General features: G+C 50.7%; 2 protein-coding genes across 6 annotated transcripts in view; one reads left to right on the top strand and one right to left on the bottom strand.

Annotated features, from left to right (window-relative positions):
* Positions 1-354: 354 nt before the first annotated feature.
* CIMIP2B (ciliary microtubule inner protein 2B) lies at positions 355-2,410 on the top strand. 3 transcript variants are annotated; one of them, XM_082613650.1, is made up of 6 exons: positions 355-477; positions 880-1,103; positions 1,193-1,410; positions 1,620-1,671; positions 1,748-1,945; positions 2,275-2,410. In XM_082613650.1, exons 1-6 carry the CDS (start codon positions 422-424, stop codon positions 2,361-2,363), a joined length of 837 nt encoding a protein of 278 aa, XP_082469776.1. In that variant the 5' UTR covers positions 355-421; the 3' UTR covers positions 2,364-2,410. The 3 variants fall into 3 exon arrangements, with proteins under 3 accessions (XP_082469776.1, XP_082469775.1, XP_082469777.1); XM_082613649.1 differs by having other exon boundaries at positions 1,617-1,671; XM_082613651.1 differs by having other exon boundaries at positions 429-477; positions 706-1,103; positions 1,617-1,671.
* Positions 2,411-2,470: 60 nt separating this feature from the next.
* RUSC2 (RUN and SH3 domain containing 2) overlaps positions 2,471-19,845 on the bottom strand; it is a 61,656-nt gene continuing 44,281 nt past the window's right edge. For 2 of the 3 annotated variants that reach the window (XM_082613537.1, XM_082613536.1), the window contains exons 2-12: positions 13,461-15,557; positions 8,011-8,640; positions 7,611-7,796; positions 7,301-7,441; positions 6,051-6,127; positions 5,665-5,839; positions 5,469-5,574; positions 4,750-4,796; positions 3,486-4,296; positions 3,255-3,392; positions 2,471-3,171 (exon numbers count right to left, since the gene is read on the bottom strand). In XM_082613537.1, the coding sequence (XP_082469663.1) occupies positions 2,970-3,171; positions 3,255-3,392; positions 3,486-4,296; positions 4,750-4,796; positions 5,469-5,574; positions 5,665-5,839; positions 6,051-6,127; positions 7,301-7,441; positions 7,611-7,796; positions 8,011-8,640; positions 13,461-15,489 (4,542 nt within the window). In that variant the 5' untranslated portion in view covers positions 15,490-15,557 and the 3' untranslated portion in view covers positions 2,471-2,969. Of the gene's footprint in view, positions 3,172-3,254; positions 3,393-3,485; positions 4,297-4,749; positions 4,797-5,468; positions 5,575-5,664; positions 5,840-6,050; positions 6,128-7,300; positions 7,442-7,610; positions 7,797-8,010; positions 8,641-13,460; positions 15,558-17,334; positions 17,393-19,845 lie in introns of all 3 variants that reach the window. The other variant, XM_082613538.1, reaches the window with a different exon arrangement.

Raw genomic sequence — 19,845 nt, 5'->3', positions numbered from 1 at the left:
CCTTCAACCAAGACTCCCAGAGAGTAGAATACACATCTCCTCAGACAGGTGCTTAGAGAGGGGCTTCAGAAGGGAGGGCCCTCTTTCGAGACAGAGCTCAATGGGCCTGTCAGTCTTTGCTCCCCCACCTCCCACTTCAGGGCTTCCTTTGGTTCTGCAGCGGCGAGGCTGTACGCAGCCTTCTCCCTGTCCCCAGGTGGCAGGGCTGCCCTTGATCCGGAGTGGACGGACCAGTGAGCCTCTACCCCCGCTGCGGTCCGGGCCCTGACAGCCATCACACTAGTGCCCCCACCCCTCTCTCCTCCCCGAGCCCCGCCTCCTGCCTCTGGCTCGGCCTCCCAGCCCTGGACACAGTCGGCACACACAGCCCAGGAGCTCGGCTCAGAGAAACGAAGGGAACTTCGCCTGGGTTCCCACGGCTATGGCTAGCACCTTCATACCAGGGCTGCACCCTCAGAACCCTCATTATATCCCAGGGTAAGACTTCTACCCAGAGCACACACGTTTGCTTCTGGGAACAGGGGTGTAAAAGGGTGTAAAAGGTGGCAGAGTTGTGCCACCTCGGCCTTGGGGGCCAGGTGGACATTCTGGTATGGGAGGCTTACGGCTGGGATGTCTATGATGTTGGATGGAAAAGGAAAAGCAAGGGAACAGTAGTAGCCGGGCCTGCTATGAAGCTTTGTGTTGTGCTCTCCATGGTAACAGGGTAACAGCGAGGGGAAGGGTTGAAAACCCAGACAGAGAACTAAGAAACACCTGCTCCAAATATATACACAGCTGAGTCCAGAAGAGATCAGGGCTTCAGAGGTCTCTGCTTCTGCCTCTGGGGATGGTGAGGCCGGGGATTCTGGAGGTGAGTGGGTGAGACTTGTGCTACAGGTACACTGGACACTGCCCGCTACTTCGGTTCAGCATGGGCCAGACCTATGGGCAGATGACTGGGCAGCTACTTCGTGGCTCTCCTGGCCTAGCCTGGACCCCTTCCCACCGCACACTTCTGCCTCCCATCCGGCCTCCAAGATCTCCCGAGGGTCCCAGGAAAAGCCTGCCTGTCAGGCGTGGACACAAAAGGCTCAGCTCCAGCATGATCCCTGGGTACACAGGTATGTACACAGGTATGAACAGGTACTCCCCCATCCCAGAACATGGGTCCCACACACTAACAAATCGTCCTTGCCCCCTGCCTACCTAGGTTTTGTACCCCAGGCACAGTTCATCTTTGCCAAGAACAGCAGCCAGGTCTGGGCTGAGGCTCTGAATGATTTCACTCAGTGGTATGGGCGACAGAGGAGTCAGGAGCTGCCAAAGGAGGCCAAGGGAGAGAAGGACGTGGAGGAAGACCAAGAGCCAAAGCTGGAGGCAGAGCTAGAGACGGAAAAGGAGCCAGAGCTGGGGCAGGAGGCGGAACAAGTGAGACCGAGAAGGCTGATGGGGAGTACGAGGCGGGAGTGGGGAGCCTTACCTCTGTGTGGCCAGGTCTGGGGTGGTCATGTGTAGCATGGCTGTGGGACAGGGGATGTGGGCTAGACCGCCAGCTTCACCTCCCTGGGAGCTTGTGTTACAGCCCAGGGGCTGAACTTGATAGCCCTGTTTTTCTTCTATCAACTTCTCCTCAGAAGACTTCCCCTTATTCCATGGATGACAGAGATCCTCACAAGTTCTTCATGTCAGGTGAGAGGAAGTGGGTAATGACCAAAGGCCTGGGGAGGTGCCCAGGAGGTACTGACTTAGTATCCTCCTCTCCTAGGCTTCACTGGTTATGTGCCCCGTGCTCGCTTCCTCTTCGGTTCCAGCTTTCCTGTGCTCAGCAACCAGGCACTGCAGGAATTTGGACAGATGAAGCCAGGGGGCAGATCCCAGAAGGATCCTAAACATCTCCCCTCACTTTCCAGGACCTACCCTCAGAACCTGGGCCTTTTACCTAAATATGGGGGCTATGTGCCAGGTGAGGACAGCCCCCAGAGGGAGGTTTTGGGGACGAATATTTGTGTGTGTGTGTGTGTGTGTGCATGTGTGTGTGTGAGAGAGAGAGAGAGAGAGAGAGAGAGAGAGAGAGAGTGAGAGATAGTTGGAGGTGGTTTAGGGCTTGGAACTAGTAGATATGGGGGGACCTTGGGTCAGCTTTATCACTGGGCAGAAAAGGAAACTGATGTAGCTCCTAGGGGGTAGTTAGGACCAGATTTTGAAGGATAACTTGGAGGTTCTAGGCAACTGGCTGAGAAATAACTTTTCTATGCCTCTGGCTACAAATGATAGAATCTTTTGGCCACACAGGGTATAAGTTCCAGTTTGGCCGCACATATGGGCATCTCACCCATGATGCTCTGGGCCTCAGCACCATCCAGAAGCAGCTCCTGGCGTAGGTACCTAGACTTCAAGTTCTCTCTTTCCTTTTCATCCTATCCCAGCCATCCTTTTGCAAAGAAGAAAGATGGTCTGGAGAGTGGGAGAAGGCACAAAGAGAGAATGGTTTGGAGGCCGAGCACCTTTTTTATTAATAGGTGTAATAAATAAATAAATAAATACATAAACAGAGCCTGGGCTCCTCCTCCCTCCTCTGACCACCAGGCACTGGCTGCAGCCTACTTACAGCTGGGGGCTTAGGGAACTGGCCCCAATACTGTCACCCATCCTTCTTACCACCTGGCCTAGGGACCCCCACAAACGGGCTTTCTGGTCACCTCCCTCCACAGGGACATGCCTGTCTGTACCCATGGGAGGGCTGGCCAAGATGGGCTGGGGAAATTCTGGCAGCCCAGTGCTGTGTCCCTTCCCTCCTTTCCTGGGGGAAGATCTGGACGAGGTCACTGGGACAGTTAAGGGGGAGTAATTGATACTGAGCACAGGGATATGTGGCCCCCAGCTCTCGGTCTACTCTCTGTAACCAGGCCAGAGGGCTTGGGAAGGGCTCTCAGGCTATGAGTCTAGGGGTTGTGAGGGTCCCTGAGGCCACCAGCATGCACAGGGCCTCAGTTTTGGCTGCTTCCAGGGGTTGGACTTGGAGTTGGGGTCAAAGTCACATAGGCCAGAGGCACCAAGCCAGTGTCAGGGCCACGGCTGCAGCGCAGCCAGTCTCCTCCGGCTGGCCCCAGCACCCGCAGGATGTCTCCCTTGTGGAAGCTCAGCTGTCCAGGGCCTGTGGCCAGATGGTGGCACAGTGCCTTCACCTCGCTGGGGAAACAACAAATGGAGGTCAGAGAAACCCCACCCAGAGCCAAACCCAGCCCCCAAATCCTTCTGCTCCCAGGGCTCACCATGGAGTGCTGGAAGGCAGGGCTGGAGAGTGTGGCTCCTGCAGGCTCTCCTTGGGCTCTGGCTCCCGGCGGGCACCCACTGTTTGCGCCACTAGCTGGAACATGGACTTGTCCAGGCTGAGCCAGTCCGAGGGTAGCCTAGGGGATAGTGGCCGGGCTCTGGCTCTGTCTGTGCCCTGGCTTACAGCAGGCCCCCCTGCCCGTCTGTCTACACCAGGGGCTGTCTCTTACCTGTTTGTGGGCCGGGCCTCCCGCTGAGCCTTTCGGGACCCAAAGAGGTGTCCCCACTTGATGACCCCAGGTGAAGGCTCTAAGGCTCCTTCCTCATTTTCTGCTGGGGGGGCAGTGGACCCCTCCCTCTCCCGGCTGCGCCTCAGCTCAGCCAGTACAGAATCAGGGGGGCTCCCCATCCAGAAGGGCCAGCCCCTCTCCCGGCCAAGGGTCTCCTCAGGGGCAGGGCAGGCCTCAGCTCCCTCTACGACTCCCTCTCGGGGGGGTGGCCCCGCACCTCCTGTCCCTTTCTTTTTCTCACTGCTGCTGCCGCTGCTGCTATTGCTGCCACCCCGGGGGAACCTAGAACCCTCAATGGATCCATCGATGTAGACCTGGGAGCTCTGCATGAGCTGGTACCACCAGCCAGCCTGCCCACTTCGGGCCCACCTGCCACGCCCTGAGCTCCCAGCTGCCTCTGTCTCCTTCTCTTCTTCCTCATCTTCTCCACCTTCTGGGGCCCCCACACCCTTCACCCGCTCCCCATGGGCCGCCCCGTCCATGTCTCCAGGGCCCTCTTGGCCCCGGGAGCGGGCCAGCTGCAGTGTCGAGTGGGCGGACAGCAGCAAGTCCTGGGACACCCGCAGCAGCTCCTTGTGCTGCCGCTGCCGCTGCCCACTCTGCAGCAGCCGGTGCTGGAACAGCAGGTCGAGGCTGAAGGGCAGGAGGGCCAGGGGCTGGAGCAGTAGCAGCAGTTCCTCCAGGAGGCCAGGGCACACTGTATGCGCTGCGTTCAGGAAACCCCACGGCTGGTAGTGGGTCTGGATGATATCTAGGGGAGAAAGAGAGAGGGACTGAGCCACACAGAGAAGCAGAGCCCGGCCTGGGGTGGGCCTGTGAAAGGCAACCTGAGTGGAGCCACTGCGTACTGCTGCACAGGCTGTGTGCCGTGCCACTTAGATGCACTACAGTGTAAACAATGCCTTCTGAAGTTGTGCAGTGCAGAAGCTCCACAATCTTAAGTGGCAGCCGTGAGTTCAGAGGAGAGAGGTTCCTGGCCACCCTGACTCCCAGATTGCCTGAGTATCCCGCTGACTCCAAGGCTCTAACACAAGCAGAAGCTGGGAGAGGACTTGGGTAGAAGCCCAAGCCGTGAGGATGAAAGCTTGTGTGGTTCTCCTCCCCACTTCTAGTATCTGAAAAGACAGCTGTGCCTCCCTCTTTTGATCCTCCGATGTCTGGCCTCTGTTGAGTTTGCAAGACACAGCAGGGTTCTGAGCATTACCTTCATGGTTATAGAGGTGATTAAACCAGAACTCCAGGGACCGGATGCTGTAGGGAGAGAGGTGAAGAGAGTTGAGTCTTGTGTGGATATAGCCAGATGGTAAGATGCAAAGAAGACAGATATGGGGGGGTCACGCACAGGGCAGAGGTGTAGGTGAACATCTCCCTGCTATGGCAGTGATGCTACCTGGTTAATAGGGAGGGGGTGAACATGTGATTCACAAGCCAATCACTTCCTCTTAGAATGGAGTTGGCTTGCCCATGACCCAAGAAGTCAGGGCAGCTGCTGAGTGAGAGTACAGGATAGCTCAGGACCAAAGGGGATAACCTTGGCCCATACTTGAGAAAAGAAGGATACTGTGATGTGGGTGCCAAGGTGAAGTGGGTCAAGCAGGATTTGGAAGCAGTGCTGGAATGGACAGGATCAGGGTTACAATATCCAAAGAAACTGAGAACCAGGTTAATTTCCAAATGAGCCAGATTATAGATTTGTAAAAGCAGAAGACCATGTTGGTGATCAGTGCCAGAGACTGATGGGTCTGGTGGGAGACCAGTGACCTACTGAGAGAGGCTGTAGCTAGGTGGGGAGAGGGTGAGCCTGGGCCCTGGCCAAAGATCCTGCAGATCCACCCTTTCTGACCCAGTCTAGGGAGCTGGTTCTTCGGAGGTGCCAGAGCCCGGGGGAGGGGACCGGTGGTTTGTAGATTTCCACACACTCACTTGAGCAGGCCGAGGATGAAGGCGTTGAAGCGCATGGTATGACTGGTGAGCTCTGGGAATTGGCTGACTTTGTTGTACAGGCCGTGTAAGACCTTGGTGGATGGGCCTGGGAGGAAGCCAGAGTTGGAGGTCACGTGCCCAATCCTGGAACCCTAAAATTCAGCCTGGGGTCCCTATCTTGCCAGCCAGCACTTACCTAGTTGTGTGGAAGCCTCAACCACACTCCACGGGGTGTTCTTCCGTTGCCCAATGATGACATCTAGCACAAAGGCCTTGAGCCCGTCCTCCAACACCGCCCGGACCGCAGGGCACAAGTACTTCAGAACCAGGTGGCCTACATTGGGGCTCACAGAACTATTCCCCAGCTTTGCCTGTGGATGCAGTAGGGAAGTACAGGGAATCATCTGGAGCCTGACCTTGGTCCTCTCTGACTCTCTTAGTCCTTACGGTGCTTCTCTTGCGATCCCCATCTCTAAGTACCCAACTCTGAGTTCTAGAGGCAAGAGAGCAAGGGCAGGTGGTAGCAGAGAATAGGTGAGGGTCAGCAGGGTAGAGCTCAGCTCTCCACAGTTTCTTGCCTACCTTTACCCCAGGATCCCGGCTTGTGCCAAAATGGGCCACAATGAGGTCTACAGCCGTGTTAATAGCTTTCACCAGCCCTGCAAGTGAGAATTTGATGTGATGGGTCCCTAATCAAGTCCCTGGGCAACTCAGCTGGGACTGAGCCTTCAGTGGGGAGAGGGAAGGGCTTCCACACACACACACACACACACACACTCTCTCACACTCACTCACTCACTCTCTCTCTCTGTCCCTGCACACACACCAGGCCCCGGCCTCTTCCTGTTTTTGCTCGGTTCTCAAGCCCCTCCTGTTTTCGCCTCCCTGCCCAGACCCACCTCAATGATTCCATGGTCAAGACAGTCAACATCCTCACTTCCTTGCCCTCTTGCTGCAAACCTGGATCACTCTAACCATGTGTCCTCTCCACTCTGAGAAACCAGGCTATTGGCTGTTGTTGGAGAAAGTCCAGCGCTACTCACACCAGTGCCTGGGAGGGGCACTTCTTTGATGTGTGCCTTGTAGCACCCTTTGCTATGCTCTCAAGTTGCCTTGCCAAGTCTTGACGCCTCTCTCTCAAGCCCTTGGCACTACGTCACACAGAGAACAGAGGCCACTGGTGATGAATTCAACTTCCCTGTCCATCCAAAAGACAGAACTACATTACAACTACCTTCCTTCCCACCTGCCCTCTCTTAATCCCTTTCCAACTTGGAGGAAGGTGGCTATTCCCCTTCTTGCCTAAGGTTCTTCCCTCTCCCTAAACTCTGAGTCCCCCACTCTGCCTCTGCGAGGGACTTTAGCTTCATCTTTCTCCCTTTCACAGGCTGCTTCTCTAAGGCCCGCAGTTATGCTCAGTCCTCTCCCCATCATCTCACTTAAACAGGTCTGCTAAATAGACTGGTTCCTTGTCAGTCCTTACCTTATAGGATGTTACCATCAGGTTTACCCAAACCGCTAGAGCTTGTAGCACTTGGGCTCCCCCAGTACAGCACATGGGAGTCTCCCTCACTATACTTAGCTCCCTGAGGGAGGAAACTAAAACCTGATTCTTAAGCATCTGATAAAGGATCCTTGCTCACTTGCAAATACTCACGATCCACAGTACAAAGACTTCTGCCTCTTGCCCCAGTACCTGTGCTCTCTAATTCCCTCCCAGCACTTGGAGTTCTAAAACAGGGAAATATTCTGAAGGGCTAGATAGTAGGGCAACAGGCACAAACAGGTAGTGATAGCAGATTTCCCGTCCGGAGCTAGGAGTTAATATTCACCTTTTTTCTGAAGGAGATCAATGGAAACAGCCTCTGAGTTGCCATCTGGGGACAGACAGAACTCAGCTGGAGGCTTCTCAGTCAAGGAAAAGGGGTCTTGGAAGTCAGGGCAGGTCAGTGGTAATGGCTTCACTACTTGACCTGAAAAGAAGAGAAAAATCAATCCCAAGCAATTCTCTTTCTGAGTTGCAGCTCACTTCTGTGCCTCATACCCTCTGAGCCGTGTGATTTTTGGGACTGACCCCTTCTCTAGCCCCTCCCAGCTATGGCAGAGCCTGCCCTGGGTTTACTGGGGACCTGGCCCACACACCATTCAGCCGGCAGTTCAGATGGCCAGCAGCACCGAGGGAACCAGGGAACTCAAAGATGGGGTTCCTTCGGGCCAGTCGACCATCCTGTGGCCTTCGGTCTAGGCTCCCTGACAAACCAGGTGGCCCTAGAGGGTTCTTCCTCCTGTATTCCCTCCACTTGAGTGCTTGAGGGGATAGATGGTTGGCTGAAAGCAGAACAGATTAGCAAAAGAGAAAGGAAATAGTTAGAAGACAGCATTTCATACCCACCCAGTGGGCCCATACAAAACATGAGGGTTGGGATGTTAGCCACAGATGCAAACACCGTAACCTCTGACCCCAAGCTGGAGTATAAGAAACCATTCAGTGGGGAGGTAGCTTGCTTGGGGTGGTGTGGGGGGCAGGCACTGAACCTCATACCATTATTGGGCCTGGAAGCCATGCTGCCCTCACCACCTCCCCGGGCCAGGCTCTCTGCCCGGCTGAGGCTAGATCTCCAGGAGCCCAGAGGAGGCAAGCTTCCTGTTCCATGGAGTCGGTACTCAGCCAAGGTCAGTATCTTCTGATGCTCCTTTTGTGGCTGCTGGGAGGTGGCAGGACGGACAGCAGGAGGACAGGAGCGGCCCCATGGAGGTGGGCTTTCTGTGGCTGTGGTCTGCTCTGGGGGAGGGGAGCACGAAGTAGAGGCAGAAGAGTCGGTGCTGGGCCCAAAGGGGCCGGCACTCCGGATGGGGGAGTAGCTGCCCAGGGGTGACGGCCGTGAGGTTTGTGGCTCAGGCCCAGCTTTCCTGGCACCTCCGCTGGTGGATGCCTGAGACTCCCCTGAAGGAGTGTGGGCTGGGACCTGAGCAGTGGGGGCAGCCAGGGGGGCACGCTGCGGTGCACGGGTGCAGCCCGAGAGGCTGTAGAGCTGGGAGAGGCTGTGGAGGGCCCGGGACTTGGCCAGCTGTTTGGGGAAGTGGTGCTGGAACACGAAGGGCTGGATGGGCAGCGTGGTTGGCCTCTGCTCCTTGCTGTAGCGAAGGACTGGTCGGCTCTCAGCACCACCCCCTGCGGCAACAGGGATGGAGAAGGAATCAGATGAACACTGAAACTCACATGAGGGGAAGACAAGAAGCAGTCAGGAGATGATGCTCCCTGGGGAAAAGGGATGAGAGGGGCAGGACCTGGCTGAAGGAACTGAATGGGGTAGGGGTAATTCAAGTTTGTGGAATGTGCTCCTCCTGTCCTTTGTAAAACTTTTCCTAGTGTTTTTATGATACTGACCTGTCTTGTACCTCTTGACTGTTCAGCCCTTCTTCATTTCCTTGACTTCAAAGATGGGCGTATCTTAAGGCTCAATTCTTATATTTCACTCTACACTTTCTTCCCTGCCTTGTTCACATTCAGACATTCGTACAGGCGACTCCTGAACCCATGGCTTTAGCCCCAACCTTCTTCTTGATCTCTAGATCATTCTGCTTTAGGGTTCTGCTTTCATTTAAGATTTGCCATTTTAAAACACCTCATTCATTCTCCTGATGATTTCCATTTCTGTCAATGGCAGAAACATCATTTTCTCTGTTTCTAAGGCCTAAAGACTTGGAGTTAGTAATATATTTTCAGGGTCAAGATGTTAATTTACTTCAAGCTTTCGCCCATCATCCCCTGTCTCCACTAGAGCCGACACATTTCATTTTTGAGCAAATCTAACCACAATAAAATATTTCTTTACTTGCAGCTAGAATTAGCCCCCTGTTACCCCATCCACCCTACTCCCACTCTTTCATGATCCTGGTATTGGAGCCCCAGAGTCCACATCTGCTCCCTCTACATAGAGGTGTGTTCCCCAGGAGTGGTCCTCTCCTGTTCTTTCAGCCAATCTTCTAGTTAGTGTCCCTCAAAACATGGGTCTCACTCCAAAACATGGGACTCACTCACACAACAGGACACTGCACAGAGGGAAAGTCTTTGTGTATGGGCTATGCTGCTAATGAAACACTGCACACACTGTCAACATGTGAGAGAACACAAGGTGGCGCTATAAGCATCCATACCACCTGAAACCCTGGGTGTGGCTCATTGGCACTCCTGGCTCCACAGTTCTGAGGAAGGAATTAGTATCCATACTTGAAAGATCTGGGTATTGGAAATTTAGAGATTAAGTCATTCGCCCAAGGTCACACAACTAGAAAGCGGCAGAGCTAGAATTCTGCCTAAGTCAGAGTTTGACTTCAGGGCTAATGTTCTCTTTACCGCATTGTACTACACATGAAATGATATCATGCTGGATTTTCCTATTCCTCGTCTTTCCCCATTTATTTACTTCAGCGAGTCTTAAGGGGATGGTGACCACAACCCTGTAAGGGAGATGTTTCAGAACCACTCTCAGTGGACATTTTCAGACTATACCCTCCTGCTATTCCCAGTCAGTGATCAGAGAACAACCCTTGTCATTCTCCCTTGCTCACTATGCTCCAGCAATACCTTCTTCTGTCCTTCAACATGCCAAGTTCATTAACATCTCGGGGCCTCTTGTTCTCGCTGAAATTGTCTCATCATTCAGGCATCAGCTCAAGCATCACTTCATTAAGACCTTCTCTGACCACCCCAGTCCCTCTGGCAAGTCATGCTCTCATCACCCCGTTTTATTGCCTTTTTAGCCATTTTTCACTATCAGAAATTATCTTATTTGTTTATTGTCCATTACTCCTTATAAGGGCTCCAGAAAAGCAGGGATTTTTAAATTGTTTACTGCTGTATCCTCAGTGCCTAGAACAGACCCTGGTGCATGGTAGGTACTGAATAAAGATTTGTTAAATGAATGAAGCCTCACTGTCATCCTCGGTTCAGTATAGTCTCACTGCATCCAAATCTTCTTACATATACCAGCTTTAGGAAGTATTTTATTTCCTGTGGCGCTACTGCCCACAGAACAAAGTCTAATCTTCTCAGTCAGGTAGGTGTCCACACCTGCCACACATCAGCTGCTCTCCCCTCAAACGTCCACACCTGCCATGCTCATTGACACCACTCTTCCCCCCACCATTCCCATCTTTAAGCACACTGCTTTTCCTACTGGGAATGTCTTCATCCTCTCCACTTATTTAAATACCAAATTTCAAGACTGAGCTGATGCTGGCTATCAGAGTGGGCCCTCCCAATCCCAGCTTTACTGTACATGCTATGTAGAGTATGTCTGAATTAGACTATCTATTCCTACTCTTTTAAAAATCCTCCCTGCTGGGCCTCCCTGGTGGCGCAGTGGTTGAGAGTCCGCCTGCCGATGCAGGGGATACGGGTTCGTGCCCCGGTCTGGGAGGATCCCATATGCCGCGGAGCGGCTGGGCCCGTGAGCCATGGCCGCTGGGCCTGCGCATCCGGAGCCTGTGCTCCGCAACGGGAGAGGCCACAGCAGTGAGAGGCCCGCATACCGCAAAAAAAAGAAAAAAAAAAAAATATTAAAAATCCTCCCTGCTAAGTTCTCAGGGAGTAAGATCAGGGAAGGGGGAGGGGTGTCTACTGTGGGGAGTGGGTATCAGTTCTACCCTCAGGGAATACAGGGAATAAGTTTTCTCATTTTCTATGTGACAGCCCTTAAGAAAATTGGAGATAGAGACCATATTCACCCAAGTCTGTTCTTCTGTGGGCGACACAGCCTCAGCCCCTCAGTTCCCTCTTAAAATGGAGTGTCCAGAACTTCCAGGTGGGCTCTAAGTGGTTCACAAGGGTGAGGGGGACTATCAACTCCTCCCTTCTCGAGTCTCTAAGTGAATCCAACCATTTTAACTTTTTGGAAGCCCTTCCAAACTGCTGACTCATTCTGAGTTTGCAATCAATTAAATAACCCGAATCAACTCAAGTATAGCTTACATTATCAAAGTTCATATTGGTCCCTGAAAGAACAAAACGTTCTTTCCTGGCTTGGTAAAACCCTTTTGAATCTTGATTCTGCTGCTCAGAATCTCAAAGAGATCTCACTTCTTTTGTCATCATTTTTTGATATTAAAAAAAAGTTGTACAGAATCAAGAAAAAAGCCCTGTGGTAAGTCACTGGAGACTTATGGAACAAAACAGCATCTCAATATGAAAATTCTTGATAGCAAAAACACTTTTAAGGCCTCTCCTCCCATCTCTGACCAGGGCTGCTCTTGCCCTCAGAGTGCAAGCCACAGCATCCCCTGTGCCTAGATATCACCCACCAGACACTGCAATCTCAGAAGAGCGTGGTTCCAAAGGACTCTGGCCAATCCCTGCTGTTGCTGACCCCCCTCTTCCCTAGAGACCCTCCTGCATCCCTTCCCCAAGGGCACCTCCTCTGTGTATGTTTAGGAGTGTGAAGTCTTCTGATAGACTGTGATCTCCCTAACAGCAGAGATAACACCATTTATGATTTTTTAACCCCTTTCCTTTGAGAAGCCAACAGACCAACCTAAGGCTACAGACAGCCAATTCCCCTTTATCGACCTTTCCCCTGCTTTATCTCCCCTTTCCTTCCAAACCTTCTGAGATCTGGCTTCTACCCTGGCCACTCCCAAATGCTGCTCTTGGGATTCTTAAGCCTTAATCCTAGTGATTTCTTTTCAGAACTCATTTGTTGAACCTAACTCTTTTTGAAACGTTCTCCTCCTTTGGCTCCTGTGACTTCACCCTCTCCTGGTTTTCCCTCTATTTTCTTGGCTAATTCTTCTCAGTCGCCTTTGAGGGTTGCTCTGCTCAACCTTAAATCGCTGTATCCCCAGGGCTCTGTCCATCATTCCCTTTATACACATTCTCCCTGGATGTTCTCATCCACTCATAGCTTCAACTACTATTTTTATTCCAATGACTCTCTGATCACAGGGGTCTCCTGACCTCCAGGGAGACATCCTTTCTAATCTACCTTCCACCCAAACAATCAGAGATCTTTCTAAAATGCAAATCAAAACATGCCACTATGCTGTTACAAACCAAAAAATGCCACTTCCCTGATTAAAATCCTTTAATGGTTCCATTCACATTCCACTATGGCTATACTAAATTATTTGCAGTTTCTGGAAAGCATCAAGATACTCTGTGCCTTTGTGATTTTGTACAGACTACTGTATGGGCCTAGAATGTTCTTTTTACGAGTCTCCACGAAGCCTATTCCTAATCATTTCTCTAGACTGTGCTTAAATGTAAACCGTATTAGCACTCCTCTGACATTCTGGTCTGTTTAGCTAACCCTCTCATAGACTAGTACCACACACTGCCATCTCTACATTTTAATTTTGTTTCCTTTTCTGTTTCCACCCTTCATCGCAATTCCTTGAGGACAGAGATTGTTCCTCTCATCTATCACCAGCACCCACTTAACACAGAGCTTTTAAAAAATAATTAGTTAAGTGTAATAAAGTAAATAGGGAAAGAGCTGGCCTGGGAGGCTTAAAGGTTAAGTGTCAGGTCTCAGGTTCTTTGAAGAGTGGCTACAATCACTGGTCAAAGAATGACCTTACTGATACCCAGGGTGGTTTGCCTGTTGGACATTTCCCTTAAACACTGCAAATTCCTTAATGTCCAAAATGGAACTCATGCCTTATTCCTTTTCCAGTAAATCTACTTCTGTGTTTGCACTCCCTAACCACGTTATCAACATCTTTCCAGTCATCCAGGCTTAGAATCACAATCTTTTAGGTAGTTCCTTTCCCGATACATCAATCTCTAAGTTGTGCTAATTTTATCTCCTTGGTGTATTTTTTATTCTCCATCCTCCTTCCCCCTATTACAACCGTAGGACATGCTCTGGACTGGAAAGATGATTGATCTAGGCTGAGGAACCTCTAGTGGTATGCGTGGGGTGATGGGCAGGGCCCTACTACTGAGGAGGCTATGCACACACCCTGGTATTCTCCAGCCTTTAGGTTCCTTACCGTCAGCTCTAGCTCTTGCATCCCTCTGAGTATGGCTGCTGGCTGGGCTCCCTGGGAGAGAAGGCCCTGGATCCATCAGCTGGGCCAGGGGGCCTTGCCCAGCAGCTCTGAGGCCAGCAGGTGGCATCTCATTGGACTGGGGGCCCTGACAGACCTGGGTGGACCAGGGCTCTGGGCCAAGTAGGTCCAGGCCTGGCCCCAAGGGCATGGGTGGTAGGCTATGGCTACAGTGAGTGCCCTCATCTAGTCGGCCCACCCTATCTTGCTGGGTTTCCTGGATGGGTGAGAACTCCAGGGAGGAGTCCCCAGCGCTCACTCGCAGTGGCGGGGAGCCAGAGCCTACAGCTTTCTTCCGGCCCTTGGCGAGTTCAGCAAAGGAGGTGACCCGCCGAGGTGGGGAACTAGGCCCAGTCAGGGCTGCAGGGCCCTCACTCAGGCGCACTGGGCAACTCAACATGCGTTCCAGTGAGCCCAGGCGGATAGGAGGGCTGCGCTCTAGGCCGCGGTCGTAGCTTCGAGAGCGCGGACGTCCAGTGCTGAGGTTGGGGGGTGAAGTATTAGTGTACACCTGCCCCTCGATCACAGTGGGGCCCACGGGAGCGGGTGCTTCCACTTCGGAGCCCACTGCTTCTTGTTCCTCTGGCTGGACTTCTGGCTTCTGGAACAGGTAATACTCAGAGGGCTGTCTAGGGCCAGGGTCTGGGCCAGGGCCTGGTGCAGGACTTATCTTGGTGTGTTCTTCTGAGCAGCTGGTGATGGAAGAGCCAGCTGGGCTTGGGGATGATTGGGAGGACAGGTCACAGGTGACAAGTTTATAGTAATTCTGTGTGGCCACAACAAGACGGGCCTGGCTCTGGAAGCAGGCTGTGAGGTCAGCCATAGCTGGGCAGGGCTCACAGTGCGAGCGGTAGGAGTTGCAGTTGGCATCAAGCTCAGGAGATGAGGCATGAGGACAACCATAGCCACCTTCCCTCCCTCCGCTGTCAGGGTGGTGGGACTCACAAGACATCTTAGACTCAGCTGGGGAGGGCTGCAGGTCCAGGTAGAAGGCGCTGGGGTCTGAGTGGCTGCAGAAGGAAGAGTCGCTGCAAGATTGCGGGGCAGAGTTGAGATTGGCGTGGGAGTTGCCGTGCATCTTGTTGTAGAGGGTACTGAAGGTGACCAGCACACCGTCTGAGCTGTTGCAGGAGGAGTCGCTCACATAGCCCATGGACTGGTCAGCCGCCTCAGACTGACTGGATGTGCTACTGCAGCGGCAGTGCTGGGGTCCTAAGCCTGAGCATCTGGCATTCCTTGGGGATTCATCTGAACTGAGTTTCCACTCCTGGTCAAAGGAAAAGCCAGAGGTATCACTGGCTCCACCCCCGCTGCCGCTCCCACCAGGGCCCCCGTACTCATCCAGCTCCATGGTCTCTGCTTCCGGCTCTGGCCGGCAGCTGTGGCTAGTGCTGCACTGCTGGGCATCCAAGGTGGTCACTGGCTCCTGTTCCTGCCCCTCCACCACTCCAGCCCGACTACGTGTTGCCTCCCATGGCCTGCCCACTCTGGGGCCAGGTGGTGGCAGCTGGAAAGAGGAGGGATGGAAGGTGGGCTGGCCAGCCCCGTGCAGGTGGAAGGACTGCTGGGTGGCACTATCACCAATGCTGTCATCATACAGGTCACCAAGTCCTGGCTCAGCAATACCCTCTTGCAGCAAAAAGGGATTGTGTCGTTTAGGGGCCCCGGGGCCTCTTCCATCCCGACCCCTGTTCTTGGTGCTGTCTGCAGATCGCGCAGATCCCCCGGGAGCAGAATGCAAACTGTTGTATAGCAGGGAGTCGGCTTGTCCCAGGTCTTGATCAGGCTGGGTGATGCCCAGCTCAGGTGGGCAGAAGGGATTGGGTCTTGTGCTCCCGCTACCTGCACTTGCCCCTCCGCAGCATTGTCTGTCTGGGACTTGACAGTGTACCAGGGGGATGTGGTGGACGATGAGGGTCTCTCCAGTCAGCTTTGGGGGACTATCCATTCTGGAAAGTTCGAACAAGGGCATCAACAGCACCAGACACTGCCCCTGGAGCCCAGTGGGGCAGAACACATTTCATCAGGAGAGCTTGGTACCTGGAGAGAGAGGGAAAGAAAGGGAACCTAATGTCACCTTCCCGAAGTCAGGGACATGCCCTTACCCATATCATTCTCAGATGGAGAAGAGCCCAAGAGGAAAAAAGATTCAGAGTCAAGATGGAGCTGGATAATACAGCCCGTCAGGGCACATTTTCTGCATTGCACAGGTCCAGCTCTTGAGTTCCCCTTCATTTTAAGTTCATCATGCATCCACTTGCAACAAAATGCCACATCTGAAGGTCTGGGGAATCTCAGGGACAGCATTTTCTCCTCCTCTTTCTTAGCAGTAAATAACGACTAGTCCTGAGTACAAAAAATGTATGAATAATGACATAACTAAGAAAAAACTGTCTAAGATGCCTGAAAGGGTACTAGGCACTGAGGAGGTACAGAGATGTCTTGGACACAGCTACGGCACGTTTACAGATGAGGGGGGAAATCACAAATAATGTATCATGTATGCATAGCAATAAGCTATAATTTTGCAAGAAAAATAAATTTTAATGTATTACATCATTTGATGCCTATGTCATCTTGGACACCTTTTCTCCTCCTCTGAGCCCCAGAATACCTGTCCCTCTCTGATGGCTGTGGGCTAAAGATCCTCACTCTCTCCACTACTGTATTGGAGCTTCTTAAATAGAGACCGAGTTAGGCATCAGACTACTAGTATGGCTGATGCCAGCCTCTTCCTTCTCAAAGTGGGTAGAGGTCTGTTTTTATCTTTTTTGTATCATTTTAGCACATCAGATAAGGCTTGGCAAACATGAGGCGTAATATATCCTTTTTAAAAATTAATTAATTAATTAATTAATTTTTGGCTGCATTGGGTCTTCACTGCTGTGCACGAGCTTTCTCTAGTTGTGGCGAGCGGGGGCTACTCTTCGTTGCAGTGCGCGGGCTTCTCATTGCGGTGGCTTCTCCTTGTTGTGGAGCACGGGCTCTAGGCGCACAGGCTTCAGTAGCTGCGGCACGCAGGCTCAGTAGTTGTGGCTCGCAGGTTCTAGAGTGCAGGGTCAGTAGTTGTGGCACATGGGCTTAGTTGCTCCGCAGCATGTGGGATCTTCCCAGACCATGGCTTGAACTCACGTCCCCTGCATTGGCAGGCGGATTCTTAACCACTGCGCCACCAGGGAAGTCCCCAGGCAAAAAATATTCTTAATATTTATCTAGCTCAGGGTACAGATCTGAAGTGCCCAGATTCTGCCCAGTTTTAGCCAAAACTTTAACTATGAGGGTCCCCTAAAAAGTCTTCTCTTCCCAGTTTTACTTCTGATAGGTTAAGGTCAAGTTCTCTACACAGAGCCCATTCTAAGCTTCTCTGGTCTCTTGGCTGGACCATGGCAGAATGGCCTCCTCAAGTTCTAATCTCCTGTGCTACCAAGTTCAGGTCCCAAAAGACTTCACTTGCTCAGACTTCTCCTACCTAATTTCTCCTAATTCATTCATTTCTCTTCTTTTCCTTATCATTCCTGTCATTTTCCTTACCTACCATGAGTCTAAACCCCCTCACTGCCTATAAGTTCTCCATCATTTAGTTGAAACCATATACCACCAATTTTTAAAAGTGTAACTCATTTAGATCACAGGATCAGAGCTCTTCATGTGGAGTACAGTAAAGAGCCAGGCAAGTCACACATGCTCAAGGACATGAACAGGCAACACACAAAAGAAAAAATTCAAATGGCTAATAAATACATGTGCAAGGGACACTATTAAATATATATTTTTGTATTAAGTTAAATTACATTAAAATTGAAAGGCAAGTATTTACCTTCTTTCTTCCTCCTTTCCTTTCTGAGAGGAAGGCTCCTCTGTTGGACTTCCCAAGCCTTTGTGTGTTGATTGAGGTAAGGAGTAGATATGCAGAAAGGCAGAAACCAGAGAGGCTAAACTGAGCCACAAGGCTAAGAGTTACAGAAGAAAACATGGGAGTAAATGCATTATTTTAGATTAAGATTAAGATTGGATGCTTTCTTAGATAAGATACCAAAAACACAAGTGATAAGAGAAAATAGATAAGGTAGATTTCATAAAAATCAAAAACCTTTCTGCCTCAAGGGAGACCATCAAGAAAGTGAAAAGACAACTCACAGAATGAGAGAAAATATTTGCAAATTGTGTATCTGATAAGAGTCTTCTGATTAGAATATATAAGGAACTCTTACAACTAAACAATAAAAAGTACATAACCCAATTAAAAACTGGGCAAAGAACTTGAATAGACATTTCTCCAAAGAAGACATACAAATGATTAATAAGCACATGAAAAGATGTTCAACATCATTAGTCATTAGAGAAATAAAAACCACGATGAGACACCACTTCATTCCCACTAAGATAAAAGGCAGTAACAAATGCTGGTGAGGATGTGGAGAAACTGCAACCCTCAAACAGTGCTGGAGCCATTGTAAAATGGTGCAGTCACTTTGGAAAAACAGTCTGGCAGTTCCTCAAAATGTTAAACATAGAGTTACCATATGACTTAGAAATTCTACTCCTAGGTGTATACCCAAGAGAAATGAAGACATATGTTCACACAAAAGCTTGTATACAAATATTCATAGCAGCGTTATTCACAGTAGCCAGAAAAGTGGGAACAATTCAAATGTTCATCAACTGATGAACAGATAAACATAATATGGTATACATAATGGAATATTATTTAGCGATAAAAGCAATGAAGTACTGACACATGCTACATTCAGCATGACAGAATCTCGAAAAGGTAAGTGAAAGAAGCCAGTCATAAAAGGCTTCTTTGTATGATGTTATATGATTCCATTTACATGAAATGTCCAGAATAGGCAAATACACAGAAACAAAAAGTAGAATAGTGGTTGCCAGGGACTGAGGGACTGGAAGATGGGGAGTGACTGCTAATGGGGATGGAGGTTCTTTTCGGGGGTGATGAAAATGTTCTGAAATCAGACAGCGGTGATGGTTACACAAGTCTGTGAATAAAATGTGAATTATGTCTCAGTTTTATAAAAGAGTGGATTTTATGGTATGTGAATTATACCTTAACAAAGCTGTTAAGATATAATTTTTAAGTAGGAAAAAAGATTAAGGTCTATGGGAAGAGGGACGGGAACCAGTGTTTAGCAGTGGAGAGGAGTGGGTATTTGCAGAGACAAGATGAGAAAAAGAAAAGAGAGGAACAGCTGCCTTAAAGTATGGGATTTTGTAGAGAGGGAAAAGATAAATTTTAGGAAGTTTTGCTATGAGGTACGTGAGATAATTTCCCCTTCACTCCTTCCCATCTCTTCTCTTCCTTTGCCAAGAAAACTTTGAACTCAAATATATAAGCCACAAGGATAACAGAAAGTTGGGAACACACTAAAATTCCAACAATAATCAGTTTTAAAAGTACAGAACAGGGACTTCCCTGGTGGCGCAGTGGTTAAGAATCCGCCTGCCAATGCAGGGGACACGGGTTCGAGTCCTGGTCCAGGAAGATCCCACATGCCGCGGAGCAACTAAGCCCATGTGCCACAACTACTGAGCTTGTGCTCTAAAGCCCACGAGCCACAACTGCTGGGCCCGGGTGCCACAACTACTGAAGCCTGTGCGCCTAGAGCCCGTGCTCTGCAACAAGAGAAGCCGCCGCAATGAGAAGCCCTGAGAAGCCCACGCACTGCAACGAAGAGTAGCCCCTGCTCACCACAACTAGAGAAAGCCCACGAGCAGCAATGAAGACCCATTGCAGCCAAAAAAAAAAAAAAAACCCAAAAACGTACAGAACAGAGTATCATTAAAACAATGTTGTGTTAATTTGATTATTATTATTATTATTATTATTTTTTTTTTTTGCTGTACGCGGGCCTCTCACTGCTGTGGCCTCTCCCGTTGCGGAGCACAGGCTCCGGACACACAGGCTCCGCGGCCATGGCTCGCGGGTCCAGCCGCTCCGCGGCATGTGGGATCTTCTGGGATCGGGGCACGAACCCGTGTCCCCTGCATCGGCAGGCGGACTCTCAACCACTGCGCCACCAGGGAAGCCCTGATTATTATTGACTTGAGAAAATATTCACAAACTATTAAGTGAAAATAGCAGATTACAAACAGAATTTACAGTATGACACCATTGTTGTAAATAAATATATCTCTATATCTGTCTTAGTCCATTCAGGCTGCTATAACAAAATGCCTCAGACTGGGTGGCTTTATAAACAGCAGAAATGTATTTCTCACAGTTCTGGAGGCTGGGAAGTCCAAGATTAGGATGAAGGTTCCAGCATGGCTGAGTTCCGGTGAAAGCCCACTTTCTGGTTCATAGTTGGCA

The sequence above is a fragment of the Mesoplodon mirus genome, assembly GCF_964341445.2.
Source record: "Mesoplodon mirus genome assembly, chromosome: 1".
NCBI lineage: Eukaryota > Metazoa > Chordata > Mammalia > Artiodactyla > Ziphiidae > Mesoplodon > Mesoplodon mirus.
Note: the sequence above shows the minus strand (reverse complement) of the source record. Positions and strands in the feature narration are given on the sequence as shown.

Coding starts and splice junctions, on each gene's coding strand:
- CIMIP2B (XM_082613649.1), top strand. CDS start 422: ATGGCTAGCACCTTCATACCAGGGCTGCACCCTCAGAACCCTCATTAT. Junction 478..879: donor AACCCTCATTATATCCCAGG/GTAAGACTTCTA, acceptor CTTGTGCTACAG/GTACACTGGACACTGCCCGC. Junction 1,946..2,274: donor ATATGGGGGCTATGTGCCAG/GTGAGGACAGCC, acceptor TTGGCCACACAG/GGTATAAGTTCCAGTTTGGC.